Source organism: Pipistrellus hanaki (genome assembly GCF_964339955.1).
Source record: "Pipistrellus hanaki genome assembly, chromosome: 7".
Lineage (NCBI taxonomy): Eukaryota > Metazoa > Chordata > Mammalia > Chiroptera > Vespertilionidae > Pipistrellus > Pipistrellus hanaki.
Genome location: NC_140509.1, coordinates 38,008,311 through 38,022,463, shown reverse-complemented (window position 1 = coordinate 38,022,463; position 14,153 = coordinate 38,008,311). Strand labels below are relative to the sequence as shown.

Sequence of the window (14,153 nt, the reverse complement as noted above, 5' to 3'; positions counted from 1 at the left end):
CTGAGTCAGTTTTTAAGAAATTATTTTTTTAATATATTTTATTGATTTTTCACAGAGAGGAAGGGAGAGAGATAGAGAGCTAGAAACGTCGGTGAGAGAGAAACATCGACAGCTGCCTCTTGCACACCCCCTACCGGGGATGTGCCAGCAACCAAAGTACATGCCCCTGACCGGAATCGAACCTGGGACCTTTCAGTCCACTGACCGACGCTCTGAGTCACAAACCGGTTTCAGCTCTGAGTCAGTTTTTACTCCCACAAAAGTGAATAGTGAAAATGTACACACGGAATCATTCTCATCTTCCTTTCTTCAAAGCTTATAGGAATGATTAATCCTGTGGTCCATGTTACTGGTTTTATTGTAATACACTCTATTCTGCACAGGGAACAGAAAAATTCTTACATGTTTGCAACTTGGAGCAATTCTGTCTTACTTGAGAAGCAATGTCACATCAATCCTGGACATCTGTGGCCTCAGACAGAGAAGAGCTACTGAAGGAGCTTTCGCCCATAGATCATAAAAATGAGATCATAGTCCATAAAAACAAAACAAACCAAAACAAAACACAAAAACAAAATACAGTGTATTTGGGGTAAAGAATTCTGTTCTTGGGCCTCCAGGGGACTGTGACTGCCTCTATCAGCTCCCTCTCTTCCAGCCTCATCTCTATCTATGCCGGCCAAAGGAATGTAGTACGCCTGATTTTTAAGGTTATTTCCAAGGAGACTAAAGCATCAGGCCACACCCATAAGAAGCAGAGTGGCCTGCGGACTCAAGGGTTCCAGTTCAATTCTGGTCAAGGGCATGTGCCTTGGTTGTGGGCACATCCCCAGTGGGGTGTGTGCGCAGGAGGCAGCTTATTGATGTTTCTAGCTCTCTCTCTCTTCCTTCCTCTCTGTAAAAAATCAATAAAATGTTAAGAAGAAGAAGAGGAAGAGGAGGAGGAGGAGGAGGAGGAGGAGGAGGAGGAGGAGGAGGAGGAGGAGGAGGAGGAGGAGGAGGAGAAGAGGAGGAGGAGGAGAGGAGGAGGAGGAGGAGTGGGAGGAGGACAATTTGGCTCTCCCACCCACCTTCCCAAGGCTCAGAACCCCCAAACCTGCTCTGAAAATGCTCACGCCCCCTCCCCACATCGAGTCCTCTAGGCAGCGCACTCTCCGCCCGGCAGGTGGCGCTGTGGGCTGGCTGTTTCAGCCCGGCGAGCGGATCCCGGAATCCCGGGCCGCAGATGCTGCTTGTGTCGGAGCCGCACGTGCAGAGGCGCCCCTGGCCCCGGCGGCGGCGGCTCGGCTGGGACCTGGGTCTGGGCGCCCGCCATGGCCTCGCCGGCAGAGACGCGCGTGTTCCTGGAGGTGCGGAGGCGGCTGCAGAGCGCGCTGCTGGTCCTGCGGTAAGGCCAGGGGTGGGACCCCGTGTGGGCTCCGGGGTGCCCTGTCCAGCTCGCTTTTAAGCCACCCGGCAAGTCTCCGCCTCCCCGGGGAGGATGGACTCTTGAATTTCTTCTGTCCAGGTGCTTGGCGCTCTCCTGATCCCTCAGAGTGGAGTGCTCCCTCTCCCATAGCCCTCCGCCCCCGGACCTGGGCATCACCTGGGAGCTGCTGAGACGCGGTCCGGCCCCACACGGACCTGTGGGACCAGGACTGGCACTTTACGGGCTTCCGGGTTCAGGCGCGGTCACGTGCGAGGGGCGCTGATGCGTTTCCAAGGAAACGGTGCCCCAAACCGCCGGGTCTGCCTCTTCCAAGGACCTTCATTGTAGGGTCAGTTCCAAAGCGACTTTCCTCTTTTGTAAATAAAGTCGGTGTTTTTTCCCCCGCCCACACTGTTGTGTGCAGAGAAACTGACAGGGCCGTTATTTAAAACGTGTGCTCAGTGCGTGACTGACCAAGGCGGTCTGCCTACTGCAGTCCATCCTCTTTTTTTTTTTTAATATATTTTTTATTATTATTTTTGTACATATACCAATGCCACCCCCCCTCCCGTACATACCCTCCCTCCCCAGAGTTTTGTGTCCATTGGTTGTACTTATATGCATGTATAAAAGTCCTTGGGTTGATCTCTTATCTCCCCCAGATCTCCCCAACCTCCCCGCTGTAATTTGACAGTCTGCTTGTTGCTTTACTGTCTCTATGTCTATCTTTTGGTTCTTCAGTTTATAATGTTCTTTATCATCCATAAATAAGTGAGGCCATGTGGTGTCTCTCTTTCATTGACTGGCTTGTTTCACTCAGCATGATGTTCTCCAATTCCATCCAGGTTGTGCAGCCCATCCTCTTACTCAGAGTTCCACGGGGAAGTCTGCAAACCCTGTAACTTGTTCTTTTTTTCTTTTCTTTTTTTCTCTTCCCGCTACATAAATATGAAACTGTTAGGAAAGTGTTCTTTTTGTTTTGTTTTGTAGTATGTGATCCTTTCTCCTGTGCCCACTGTTTCAAATACAGCAAGTTAGATATTAAACTCCTAAAAATGTTTATTACACAGCGCCCCTGTGAGGTAGGTGGAGGCTTAGCTGTATCTCTTTTCCTTAAATCAGCCAGGTGTCTGGCAGTTTTGGATTTGGCAGGTGAACTGAATACAAATCCTAGCTTCTTCACAAAAGTAGAATTGCTTTGTCTGATTGTTTTCCCCAATTATAAAATGGGGATATTTACTTCTTTCTGGCGCTCACATCAAATAAGTATCTTCCAATTCCATTTCACTTTGTAGGGTGAGTAGGGACCCAAACCTTACACAAAACGAAACACCTCCCTGCTTCCTCCAGGGTTGGCCCGGATCACTCTCCCTTGTGTAAGCAAGTTCAGAAATCTAACTGCTGGACTACTGGTTTGTCCCCGTGGTCTTTGATGATTGGGCTTTATCACTAATCAATTCCCTCCACTCTAAACGCAACCAGTGTTCTGATTTCATTCAGCACAGGTTGGTTTTGCCATTTCTCACTTTTTTTGTTGTTGTTTCTGGCTGCTTTCCTTCAACAGTGTTTCCGAGATTCCTGTTTCATTCCTGCCGTAGAATACATAAGCTATCCAGTTCTTTTTTGCTGCTGAGTAGCTTTCCACTGAAAGAACCTATAACCATTCATGTATTCATTCTCTGTTGCTGGATAGTTTGTGGTTTTAGAGGAGGGTAGGGAACCTTGTTTTGTTTTGTTTTCTGCCCAGGGCCATTTAGATACTTAACACATCATTTGTGGGCCATACAAAAATTATCAACTTAAACATCAGCCTGCTATATTTGGTCAAACATTTAATTAACTCACCCCTAATGCCTTGGCTGGGCCAGGCCAAATGACTCCTCAGGCCTTATATGGCCCGCAGGCCTTATACAGCCTCTGGAGTTGGCTTATTATGAATAAAGCTGCCACACATGGTTGTGTAAGTCTTTTTGTCGGCATGCATTTTCATTTCTCACTGGTAACTGATGGGTCATAGGGCAGATGTGGGCTTTACTTTATGTGAATTGCCAAACAACCTCCGACATGGTTGCACCATTTTACACTCTCACCAGAAAAAAAAAAAAAGAAAAAAAATTCCAATTGCTTCACATTCTCCTCTGCATTTAGTGTAGTAAGGCTCTTTTATTGTATCATTCTCTCGTGATATAAAGTGGGAATCTCACTGTCATTTTATTTTTTTATTTTATTGGTTTTGTACAGAGAGGAAGGGAGAGAGATAGAGAGTTAGAAACATCGATGAGAGAGTCATCGATCAGCTGCCTCTTGCACACCCCCTACTGGGAATGTGCCCGCAACCAAGGTACATGCCCTTGACCGGAATCGAACCTGGGACCTTTCAATCCCCAAGCCAACGCTCTATCCATTGAGCCAAACCGGTCCCGGCTCACTGTCATTTTAATTTGCATGTTGAGTACCTTTTATTTGTTCTTTGGTTATTCATATATGTTCCTTTGTAAGGTACCTTATAATGTTTTGGCATTAAAAAGTCAGGTTGTCCTATTGTTGAATTTGAAAAGTTGTTTGTATCGTCTGGAAAACACTTTTTTCATTCATGCGTTGTATCTAAATAGTTTCAGTGTGTAACTTTTCATTTTCTTAATAGCTTTTTTTTTTTTGATGAACAGAAAATTTTAATTATAAGGAAATCCAGTTTATTGCATTTTTCCTTAATGATTAAGTGTTTTTTGTATCTTAAGAAATCCTTGTCTACCTCAGGCTTGTAAAGATGTATTTTCCTATGTTTATTTTTTAGGACTTGACATAGTTTAAGCTTTTACATTTAGATCTGTGAATATGGTAAATTCATTTTTGTGTTTGGAATGAGGCAGGGGTCAAATTCTTTTTTTTTTTTTCTTTTTTTTTTTTTCCCCCCTGTAAGGATATCCAGTTGTTTTGTCACCATCAGTTAAAAAGACTGTCATTTTCCCATTGAGATAACTCAGTGTCTTTTCAGAAATCAGTTGACTATACTGGTTGCATGGTATGGCCTTTTTTACACTTTTACTCTCAATCTATGTCTTTATACATAAAATTTTTGTAACATATTGGGTGAAGTTTTAAATTTTAAAATTCATTCTGACAATTTCTGCATGTTAATTGGAATTTTTAGTCTACATATTTTACAGTTAATGTACATGATATGATTGAATTTTATTCTTTTCCTAATCTTAAAAGAAATGCTTGTAGTATTTAATCTTTAAGTATGATCAAGTTGATTTTTGTGCCAACCTGTTTGGTAGATTGCATAGTTCTTTTCCTAGTTTAAGGGTGTGTGTGTTTAAATTTATTGATTTTTTTTTTAAAGAAACATCAAGTTGTTCTAATTATTTATGCATTCAATAATTGACTCTTGTATGTGCCCTGACCAGGGATTGAACCCACAACCTTGGTGTATCAGGACCATTCTCTAACTAACTGAGCTACCTGGTCAGGGCCTAGGTTAAGGCTTTTAATCACGAATAGATATTATCTGCAATTATTTCTGCATGTTTTGTGATGATCATATTTTTGACTTAATCTTTACATCTGTGAGTTGCATTAGAAAAATCTATTATATTTATGTCAAGCCATCTTCGCATTCCTGAGATAAACCTAAGCCATTCATTTATTCAATCCACAGATATTTACTGAATTCCTGTTCTATTGCCAACACTCCAGATTCTAAGTATGGGTATTCAGCTGTGGACAGTAATAAGAGCAAAGACAAACATTTATTCTCATTGAATTTTCAGTCTAATGGTGGCAGTGGGTGAGAATTAGGCAGAAAAAAAGACATACAAAATAAACAAAATACACATATGTTGAATACAGAGAAGCACCTGGAAAAAAAATAAAGCAGAAAAAGGGATAGGGGGAAAAAATTACATTGTTATTCCAAAGGCAAAAGCAAGATTTGAGTAATAAACTGAAAGAACTTTGGTTTGGAACTATAGGGTAGCTGGCAGAAGACTGTTTTCCTCTGAGTATGAAGGGTGGGCTGATGGAACACATAACAAAGGGTCATAAGTGGTGTGCCGGTGAGTGTTTAGCAACCTGCACTCCAGGAAAACAAAGCAACCAAACAAACACCTCCCAGATTTGCAGCATTTACTCATTTCTGTGGTGTTAATACTTTCACTCTGGATGATGTCAAAAGCTGCCAAAGTGAGATCAACTAGTTTGCAAAATGCCTGCAACTTTCACACGTGGCTCTAGTGTGTCACTGGGTCTTATACACCATTGAAGAGACATTAGTTGGTACGCAGGGCAAGATATGAACTTACTGGCCAAAGCCGGTTTGGCCCAGTGGTAGAGCATCGGTCTGCGGACTGAAGGGTCCCAGGTTCAATTCCGGTCAAAGGCATGTACCTGGGTTGCGGGCACATCCCCAGTAGGGGGTGTGCAAGAGGCAACTGGTCGATGTTTCTCTCTCATCAACATTTCTAGCTCTCTATCTCTCTCCCTCTCTGTAAAAAATCAATAAAAAAATATATTAAAAATAAGATATGAACTTACTGGATAGTTTCAAGCACAATGTGACAAGTGGATGGGCAGGATGGGGGATTGGAATGAGGGGTTGAGGACAAATACCTTAATCAATAAAGAAATTTTTTAAAAATGTGACAAGTGGATAGTGAAGAAAGCCTCAAGTTATAAACAGTGCTAACAATTAAGAGCTTCAAAAACTTTGTTTTGGATTGATAGCAAACTTGGGATAAGTTGCTATTACACCTGAATGTGTTACTGTGGCTTTTCTACAAGCAAGCACATTTTCCTACCTAACCACCAGGCAACCCTCAAAATTGGGAAATACCGTATTTTTCGGACCATAAGACGCACTTTTCCCCCCCCCCAGAAGTGGGGGGGAAAAGTCCCTGCGTCTTATGGTCCAAATATAGCCTACACATATACTGTAAAAAAAAAGTTTTTTTACTTGCCCGGCTCTGTGTGGTCTCTGTGTGCTTGCCCAGCTCTGTGTGCTTGCTGCAGCCACTGTCCATTCCTCCGTGCCCAGAGTGTCTGCCCCGCTCTGTAAACCCCGAGTGGTAGAGGAGTTCCCATGTATGGTAGTCAGCCTCCATGCCCTCGCTGCAGCCATATCTCCATGTCAGCCCAGGTGCGGTGTACAATAACTACGTAATCCAAACCGTAATCATCGCCTGTACCCCTTGCTGGCCCGTACTCCGTGCCCGGAAGAATGCCGCATCTATGCCCCCAATCATTCCTCTCCACCCTCTGTTGCCGTGCTTGACTACTGGGTAGGCGTACTGTAGATCTCAGCAGAACCTTTACCATAAATCTTCAACTTTATTCTAATTTATTACTGAAGTCTCTCGTTATTGTGTTTTACAGTACATTTTGTCTTTTGCTGACTGTATTTGTTAATAATGGTTCTAAATGGTTCTAAATGCTGCTGTTTACTTTACAGGGTTGATTACATGTGTTTATGACTGTGATGTTGGGTTTTAACGCACATAAAATATTTTAGGACACTATTTGTTTCAGAATCTTTTTTTCTTCATTTCCCTTCTCTAAAAACTGGTGCGTCTTATGGTCCGGTGCGTCTTATGGTCCGAAAAATATGGTAGGTTACTGTCTTCTTATACTCAAACCTCGTTCAAGTTTTGCCTGCTGTCTACATAGATCTGTGACAGCACAGGAATCCAGTTCATTCAGTGCCAGGTTTACCTTGGAAGGAATAGTTTTCCAGTTTTCCTTAACTTTCACGATCCTGACACTTTTGAAGATTACAGCCCAATTATTTTGTAGAATATCCTTTCATTTTGGGTTTGTTTCGTGTTTCCTCAAAATTAGGTTCAGATTATACATCTTTGGCAGTAATGTCATAGAGGTGATTCTGTGTTCCCAGTACAACCTATGAGATGTCGCATGATTTTGATTGGATCAGTTCAATTAAATTTCACATTAACCTTGAGTACTTAAAGTGGTGTCTGCTAGACTTCTCACCATAAAGTGACTCTCTTTCTTACTTGGCCCTGTGTCATGGGCTGATTTTTTTTCAGGGAAGATAAGGGGAAGAGTGGTAAGCCAGAGAGGGGGTGGGAGTGGGGGCTTAGGAGCTCAGGAGTATCCCTTGGAGCACTTCCAAGTGCCAGCTGGAAATTTCGAAATCACTCAAGTAGCCAAGTGAACAAATGGTATATCTTTAGAATGGTGATTGTCAAACTATGGCCCAGGAGTCAAATCTAACCTGCAGCCTTTTTGGGTACAGCCTGTGAGCAGAGAATGTGTTTTACATTTTTCAAAGGGTTGTTAAAAAAGAAAAACACAAAGTAGAAGATACAACAGAGGCCATATATGGCTTGTAAAACCTGAAATATTTACAATCTGGCTTTTATATAAAAAGTTGTCTGACCTCTGCTTTAGAGGATTTTTAACATATGTTTTTATTGATTTCAGAGATAGGGAGGGACAGAAACATCAACGATGAGAGAGAACCATTGATCGGCTGCCCTCTGCATGTCCCCTACTAGGGATCAGGTCACAACCCAGGCATGTGCCTTGGCTAGGAATCAAATCATGACCTCCTGGTTCATGGGTTGGTGCTCCACCACTGAGCAACACCGGCCGTGTGAGGATTCTTAAACATAATTTCTTAAAATCAGACTTTTGACTTGGGAAAATATGTGGTTTTTTGATATTCTATATTGCAAATTAAGTGCAGATCCTTATACTTTGAGAAGAAGCTAGCCAGGAGGCAGTCTTAAGGTTTTCTAAGGCAATTAAGGGGCCTAACCAAGATTCACACCTGAACTCAGGGTTTGACCTCTGAACTTAGATGACACTATGAAGATAACGCACATTCTGAAATGAGGTGAGGCAAAGTGGATGGCCTGCACATGCTGTCTGCTTTTAAGAGGGAGTCCTCTGTTACAGTGCTAAGCATATTTCAGCTTTATATGAGAATCCTTTCTCTATGTGTTTAATCCCCTTTTATATTTTTGTGGATGGGGACTGTGTGTTATTCTTTATTGCCTATACTGAGTGATTTGCGTTTGTAGTGAACTGGATTTATAAGTCATTTTATGCCTAGTGTTCATACTCAATAGATTTTTGTAGTTATTTTTTTTTATTCTTAATGTTGACAAGAAAACTTTTTCTCCTGAACCTTTTATTTAATATAATCCTGATCTCCTTATCAAAATCCTGTATACCAATAACAAGCTTGAATTTACTGAAAGTAAACAGGGAAGCATCGATCAGACTATTGGACGTTAGAGGGAAGGTAGGGGAGGGTGGGGATAAGGGAGAGAGATCAACCAAAAGACTTGTGTGCATACATATGAGCCTAACCAGCGGTCATGGACAACAGGGGGATGGGGGCATGCGTGGGGAGGGATTTGGGATAGGAATGGGAGGGGGGATGAGGACAAATATATGATACCTTAATAAAGAAATAAAATAAAATAAAATAAACATTGTAATGCTGGTCTCAGGAGCAGGAGTATTTCACTCATTCATTCATTATTCAAATATCATTAAATTAGTGCTTGATTGATGGTAGACACTAACCCCCTCCATGTGCTTCCATAATAACCTGTATTTGTCAGGAATAAGTACAAGTAGTTTCTACATTCCTGTTTACTTACCTGTCCCCTATTTGGGGGAGGGGAAAGCAGAGAAAATATATTGTGAATTGTTATAATCCCAGTACCTGGCACATTATAGAACTCACAAAAGATAGTTTGAATGAATGAGTGAATGAATGAATGTACAAGCCATGGTCAAGGAATGCAAAGATCAATAAGCCACTGTCTTAGGCTGCCTTGTTGAATTCTCTTCCCAAAAATATTTCAAGGAACAAGTGCATGACATTTGACAGGCCAGGGTTAGACCGAGCTTGTTTGAGGAAACTGAAGTTGGGGAGACTTGTGGGAGGGGAGGGGTGGGAGGGAGCATGAGGAAGTGAATGACAGGCTGTGCAGACAGAGCGGCTCTAGGAGCAACCTCAGGAACGTCCAGGCTGTAGCAGGTGGAGGAAGCTTCAGGAAAGAAGACTGAGCTGGAACTGGACTCACAATTATTATCATTGGGAAAAGTGCACATTTTAAAGTGCATGATTACCATAAAAAAGAAGCAAACATAAAACATCTATCCCAGAACTTTCATGTTACAGTAATAGTGTAAAGTGCTCTCTTTCCTGGTCTAAACCTAGTTTAGACTTTTTTTTTTTCTTTTTTAGTGATTGGTTCACTATTATTTTTCTGGGATAGTTAACTTTAGGGCCTTTACTGAAGAGGAACAGAGAGATCGTTGGCCGTTTTTGTTTCTTTCATCATGTGGTTTTCAGTGATGAGAAATAATTGTTGTGTGTTTTATTTTTAATTACCAGAGAGCCCAAAGAAGGAGGCATGCCCATGGATGTTTCCATAACCCCGTCCTCGCTCCTGGTGAAAACCCCTGGAGGCTGCACAGAGATCTGCCTTCCAGCAGAGGTCAGGCTTGTGCCTTCCTCCGGCCGGGGCCTGCAGTACGTGGCTGGAGACGGACTACACCTGCGGCTGCAGGCGAGGGCAGAACACAGCAGCACAGGTAAGCAATGCTAGCACTCCTGTTTCTGCATTAACTTTTTCACTACAAATCAAACGTGATTTTGCCCTTAAAATGCTGAATTTTCCCAGGTGGAATGCTCATCAGCGGCATGGAAGGAGCTGGGAGTGGAGAAGATCCAGGGTCTTAGCCAGCTCTGCCGTTTATCAACTACGTGCGGTTAAACGTAGCACATAAGCTTTCTGAGCTTTGGTTTCTTTCAGATTTTTTTTTAGTGGTTTTCGTTTCTTCCTAATCACTTACTTTTTAGAGCAGTTTTAGGTTCACAACAAAATTGAGCAGAAGTTCACAAAGATTTTCCATATACCCCTGCTTTGGCTCACAGAGCTGATATGAAGGTGAAGTAAGATGATTTATGCAAGATGTAGTTTATTCTAAAGCGTTACATAGAAATTCATTAATTCAGTGAACATTACCTTATACTGTGAGCTAGGAATTGCTCCAGTTCAGTGTTCAGCAAACTCATTAGTCAACAGAGCCAAATATCAACAGTACAACGTTTGAAATTTCTTTTGAGAGCCAAAATTTTTAAACTTCTTCTAACGTCACTTCTTCAAAACAGACTCTCCCAGGCCATGGTATTTTGTGGAAGAGCCACACTCTAGGGGTCAAAGAGCCGCATGTGGCTCTCGAGCCACAGTTTGCCGACCACGGGTCTAGGTTCTAGGGATACAGAAGAGAACAGACTAGGAGGTCTCTGGCTTCATGGAGCTTACATTGTAATGGGTGGGGATAGAAAATGACCAAATTAATTACTTGGATACAGAGAAAAGTGCCATGGGCAAAGTAAAGCAGACTGATGGGCTAGGGCAGTGATCGGCAAACTGCGGCTTGCGAGTCACATGCAGCTGGAGAGCCGCGGTTTGCTGCTCTGTTAACTAATGAGTTTACGGACCACTGGGCTAGGGAGTGATGGGAAGGCCACTCTGAGGAGGCGATATTTAACCAGAGAACTGAATGATGGAAATGATCGCATCCACGTAGAGACATTTCCAAATAGAACGGTACATACAAAGATTCTGGAACTGAGTATGATGCATAATTTAATTTTGAATGTTGCTATGCCTGTCATATTTCCAGTATTTGTTACTGGCACATTGATTCAGTAAGATAGTAGAAGTGTCTCTCAGAATAATTTATTGAATAAAATTATTGGTTTATTCCATTTATTACCCTGTAAGTAATATACTTTTGTGGGTTAAAATGATGTTACAATGGAGAACAGAGGCTGTCACAGACTGATATATGTTCGTTATCAGAGAAGGATTTTATTTCTCCCAGCTATACTCTTAGATTTCACTGCTGCCTCATTTTCACCAAGCCTTTCATCTGAACGGCATGGAGCCAGAGGTGGGGTCAGGCAGATAGTTTTGAAGAGCCGTTTAAGAGATGGCAGCCTATTTCAGTTCCCCTGAGTCTTTTTGCTGGCTTTTGAAAGGGAATGGAAAATAGAGAGCGAGTTTCGCTCCTTATTTGCTGGAGAGTAATTTTGCTGGTGTCCTGGGTTGAGGAATAACTAGTCTGAGTTGGTTTTAGGGATAAGAGGTAGGGGAAAGTAATGTCACAGAGCTTAAATGGTATAAGATAAACACGAAGAATGACTGTTGGACTATTCGTAGAAAGAAGAGTGGGTCACCAAGATGGGAAACACACTGACACTCCCAAGTGCACCTAATAGTGGTGTGTCAGGGAAGAGGCCGTGGGAGGCTGGCCCGCCCTTGTCCCGTCATCACCTTCTCTGTGGCAGTGATGAACAATAACAGCAGCCACAGCAGGGATTTTTTTGTCTGTCTGTGACTGGGGAAACAGACATAGTGGGGTGTTTTCAGATCTACTGTTAGTTTTCTGGGAACATGATTTTAGGGTCCATACTTAGGGGGTAAGGAGACCTTTCAGAATCAGATTTGGTTTATCACCTACCCCAGAGGTTGGCAAACTCATTAGTCAACAGAGCCAAATATCAACAGTACAAAGATTGAAATTTCTTTTGAGAGCCAAATTTTTTAAACTTAAACTTCTTCTAAGGCCACTTCTTCAAATTAGACTCGCCCAGGCCATGGTATTTTGTGGAAGGGCCATACTCAAGGGGCCAAAGAGCCTCATGTGGCTCGCGAGCCGCAGTTTGCCAACCACGGACCTACCCATATTTTGTAACAGTTATATGCAATAAGCAAAACTTGAACTATTTAAAAATTTTTTAAATCAGCAAGCATTATTGTTTAGTTTTGACTAGAGGGCAAAATAAATTGACTGCTATGTATTGTTTTGCATATAGTTTGCATTCATTGATCTCCTGTTTTCTCTACATTTCTAAAAAATATTTTACTCAAATATCTGAAAAGGAAAGCTTTCAAAAGCTTGTGCTGTGGTGCATGAAAAGGTATGCGAAATAGTCCTCAGCACTTAATTGCTTTAGGGCTTTGCTCATAATAGGTGCTGAATGAATAAGTAGTAGGTAGATACATATGATGTAAGCTTGAATCAGTCGGAATGTATCGTAGAAAGAGAGTTTTGAAATTCTTAGCATTCAATGGTGATACGCGGTTTTTAAAAACTCACCTTTTCTATTGTAAGAACTTTCTTTTAGGGACTATGGTAAACATATTGTTCTACTGTTTTTAATGTAACTTAGGTCAGATCATAACCTTGACATGGAACACAAATCTGATATAGCACAAGCATTAGGTTTATTCCCAGGTGGTAGTGCTCTCCCAGGATGCCCTGTATCCGAAAGTTCTGACTTGATCCTGAGCTAGAGGATCATGCTGAATGACCAGCAGAGGGGAGTATTTCACTGAAAATTGGTTTACTGGTACTGAAAAGAATATTTTGGATACCTTACCTCGGTCTACTTAATCTTACCGTACATACAAAGTAACCTAAACCAAATTTAAATTGCTTGATTCTTATGGACATGACCTCATTTCTTTATATTTTTTTTATATGACACATATTTTTGTGTTTTTTGTTTGTTTTTTTCTGGGGAGGAGGGAATGAAAACATTTTTTTTTTTTTCATGAACAAAATAAAGAAAACAGAACATACTGCCTTATGCTGCATTTCACATAATGTAGAAAATATATGTTTTTCTACAGCTTTAAGCAGAAATTGAGTTTTGCTTTTAGAAGATTGAATTCTTCGTAGGAACCATTCCATTCTCAGGAACCTGTCCAATAGACCAGTTTCAAGATTCATTTTGTTTGTACCTACTGGTAATATGCCAGAGTGGACATACATCTTATTTAAATAAAATTAAACTTAAATGTAAAAGCTCTATCCACCAGCAGTCACAATGATGAAAAACTATACCTCAGATGTAGCAGAAGGAAGCTGAGGATGGTGAAGTTCTGTGTATGAAAGAAATAGCCCCTTTTTCTTCCTCTTTAATGTTGGTGTTTATGGAATGAGAGAAATAACAGTGTGTTATATGAACAATCTGGGCAACACCTAGCTCCGGAACAAGCAAAATCTGTTGTTTTTGAAAACACTTCACAATATTTACTTCTGGTTGAGTCATCAGATAATACTAATTAAATGTGTGCTTCTGGGTGCATCATAAACAGTATTTATTGATGGTAATTTATTGTGCCTGTTACACTCTTATAAATGTGTTAACATATTTGTCCCAAACCTCTAAGATTTCTGTGTCATTGATTTCCTTTAGAGCTGACTTCAATGTTTAATCAAAGCTCAGAAGCCCTAGACTGCTGCACATTTTATTGCCAATCCTGCGGTGAAGTCATAATAAGGGACAGGTAAGGAATGCATCTAACATTGATTAGTTCTGTGCCTGGCAATGCTTTTCTCCTTCCTATCAGAATTTTTGAAGTAATCGCCAAGGGAACAGTGTATGGCCTTAAAATGAGAGCGAGCTTAATGTCACTTTGAACAACAGCCATAAAACTCTCCAGCAGCCACAGAGCAGTTAGGTCTTCTCAGGCTGGCCAGGGGAACGATAGGATGCTGGCTTTGAGGGGGGAGGCTTGGTTATCTTGGTGGAAGAGTGTTGATCACTGAAGCATCTCTCTTATAAGAACAGACTTGGGACCTATTGCATGTCTTATCCATCATGTTGGTGAATGAGGTTTTCCACATTACGTGACTAAAAACAGAAGATTTTGCAACACAACTTTTTATTTGAGCTATTTCTATC

General features: G+C 41.6%; 1 protein-coding gene across 2 annotated transcripts in view; it reads left to right on the top strand.

Moving 5' to 3' along the window:
• The first annotated feature begins 1,034 nt into the window (after positions 1 to 1,034).
• Positions 1,035 to 14,153, top strand: part of UBE3D (ubiquitin protein ligase E3D) — a 133,901-nt gene continuing 120,782 nt past the window's right edge. The window contains exons 1-3 of one of the 2 annotated variants that reach the window (XM_084890634.1): positions 1,035 to 1,387; positions 9,783 to 9,982; positions 13,665 to 13,755. In XM_084890634.1, the coding sequence (XP_084746760.1) occupies positions 1,314 to 1,387; positions 9,783 to 9,982; positions 13,665 to 13,755 (365 nt within the window). In that variant the 5' untranslated portion in view covers positions 1,035 to 1,313. The remainder of the gene's footprint in view (positions 1,388 to 9,782; positions 9,983 to 13,664; positions 13,756 to 14,153) is intronic. The other variant, XM_084890635.1, reaches the window with a different exon arrangement.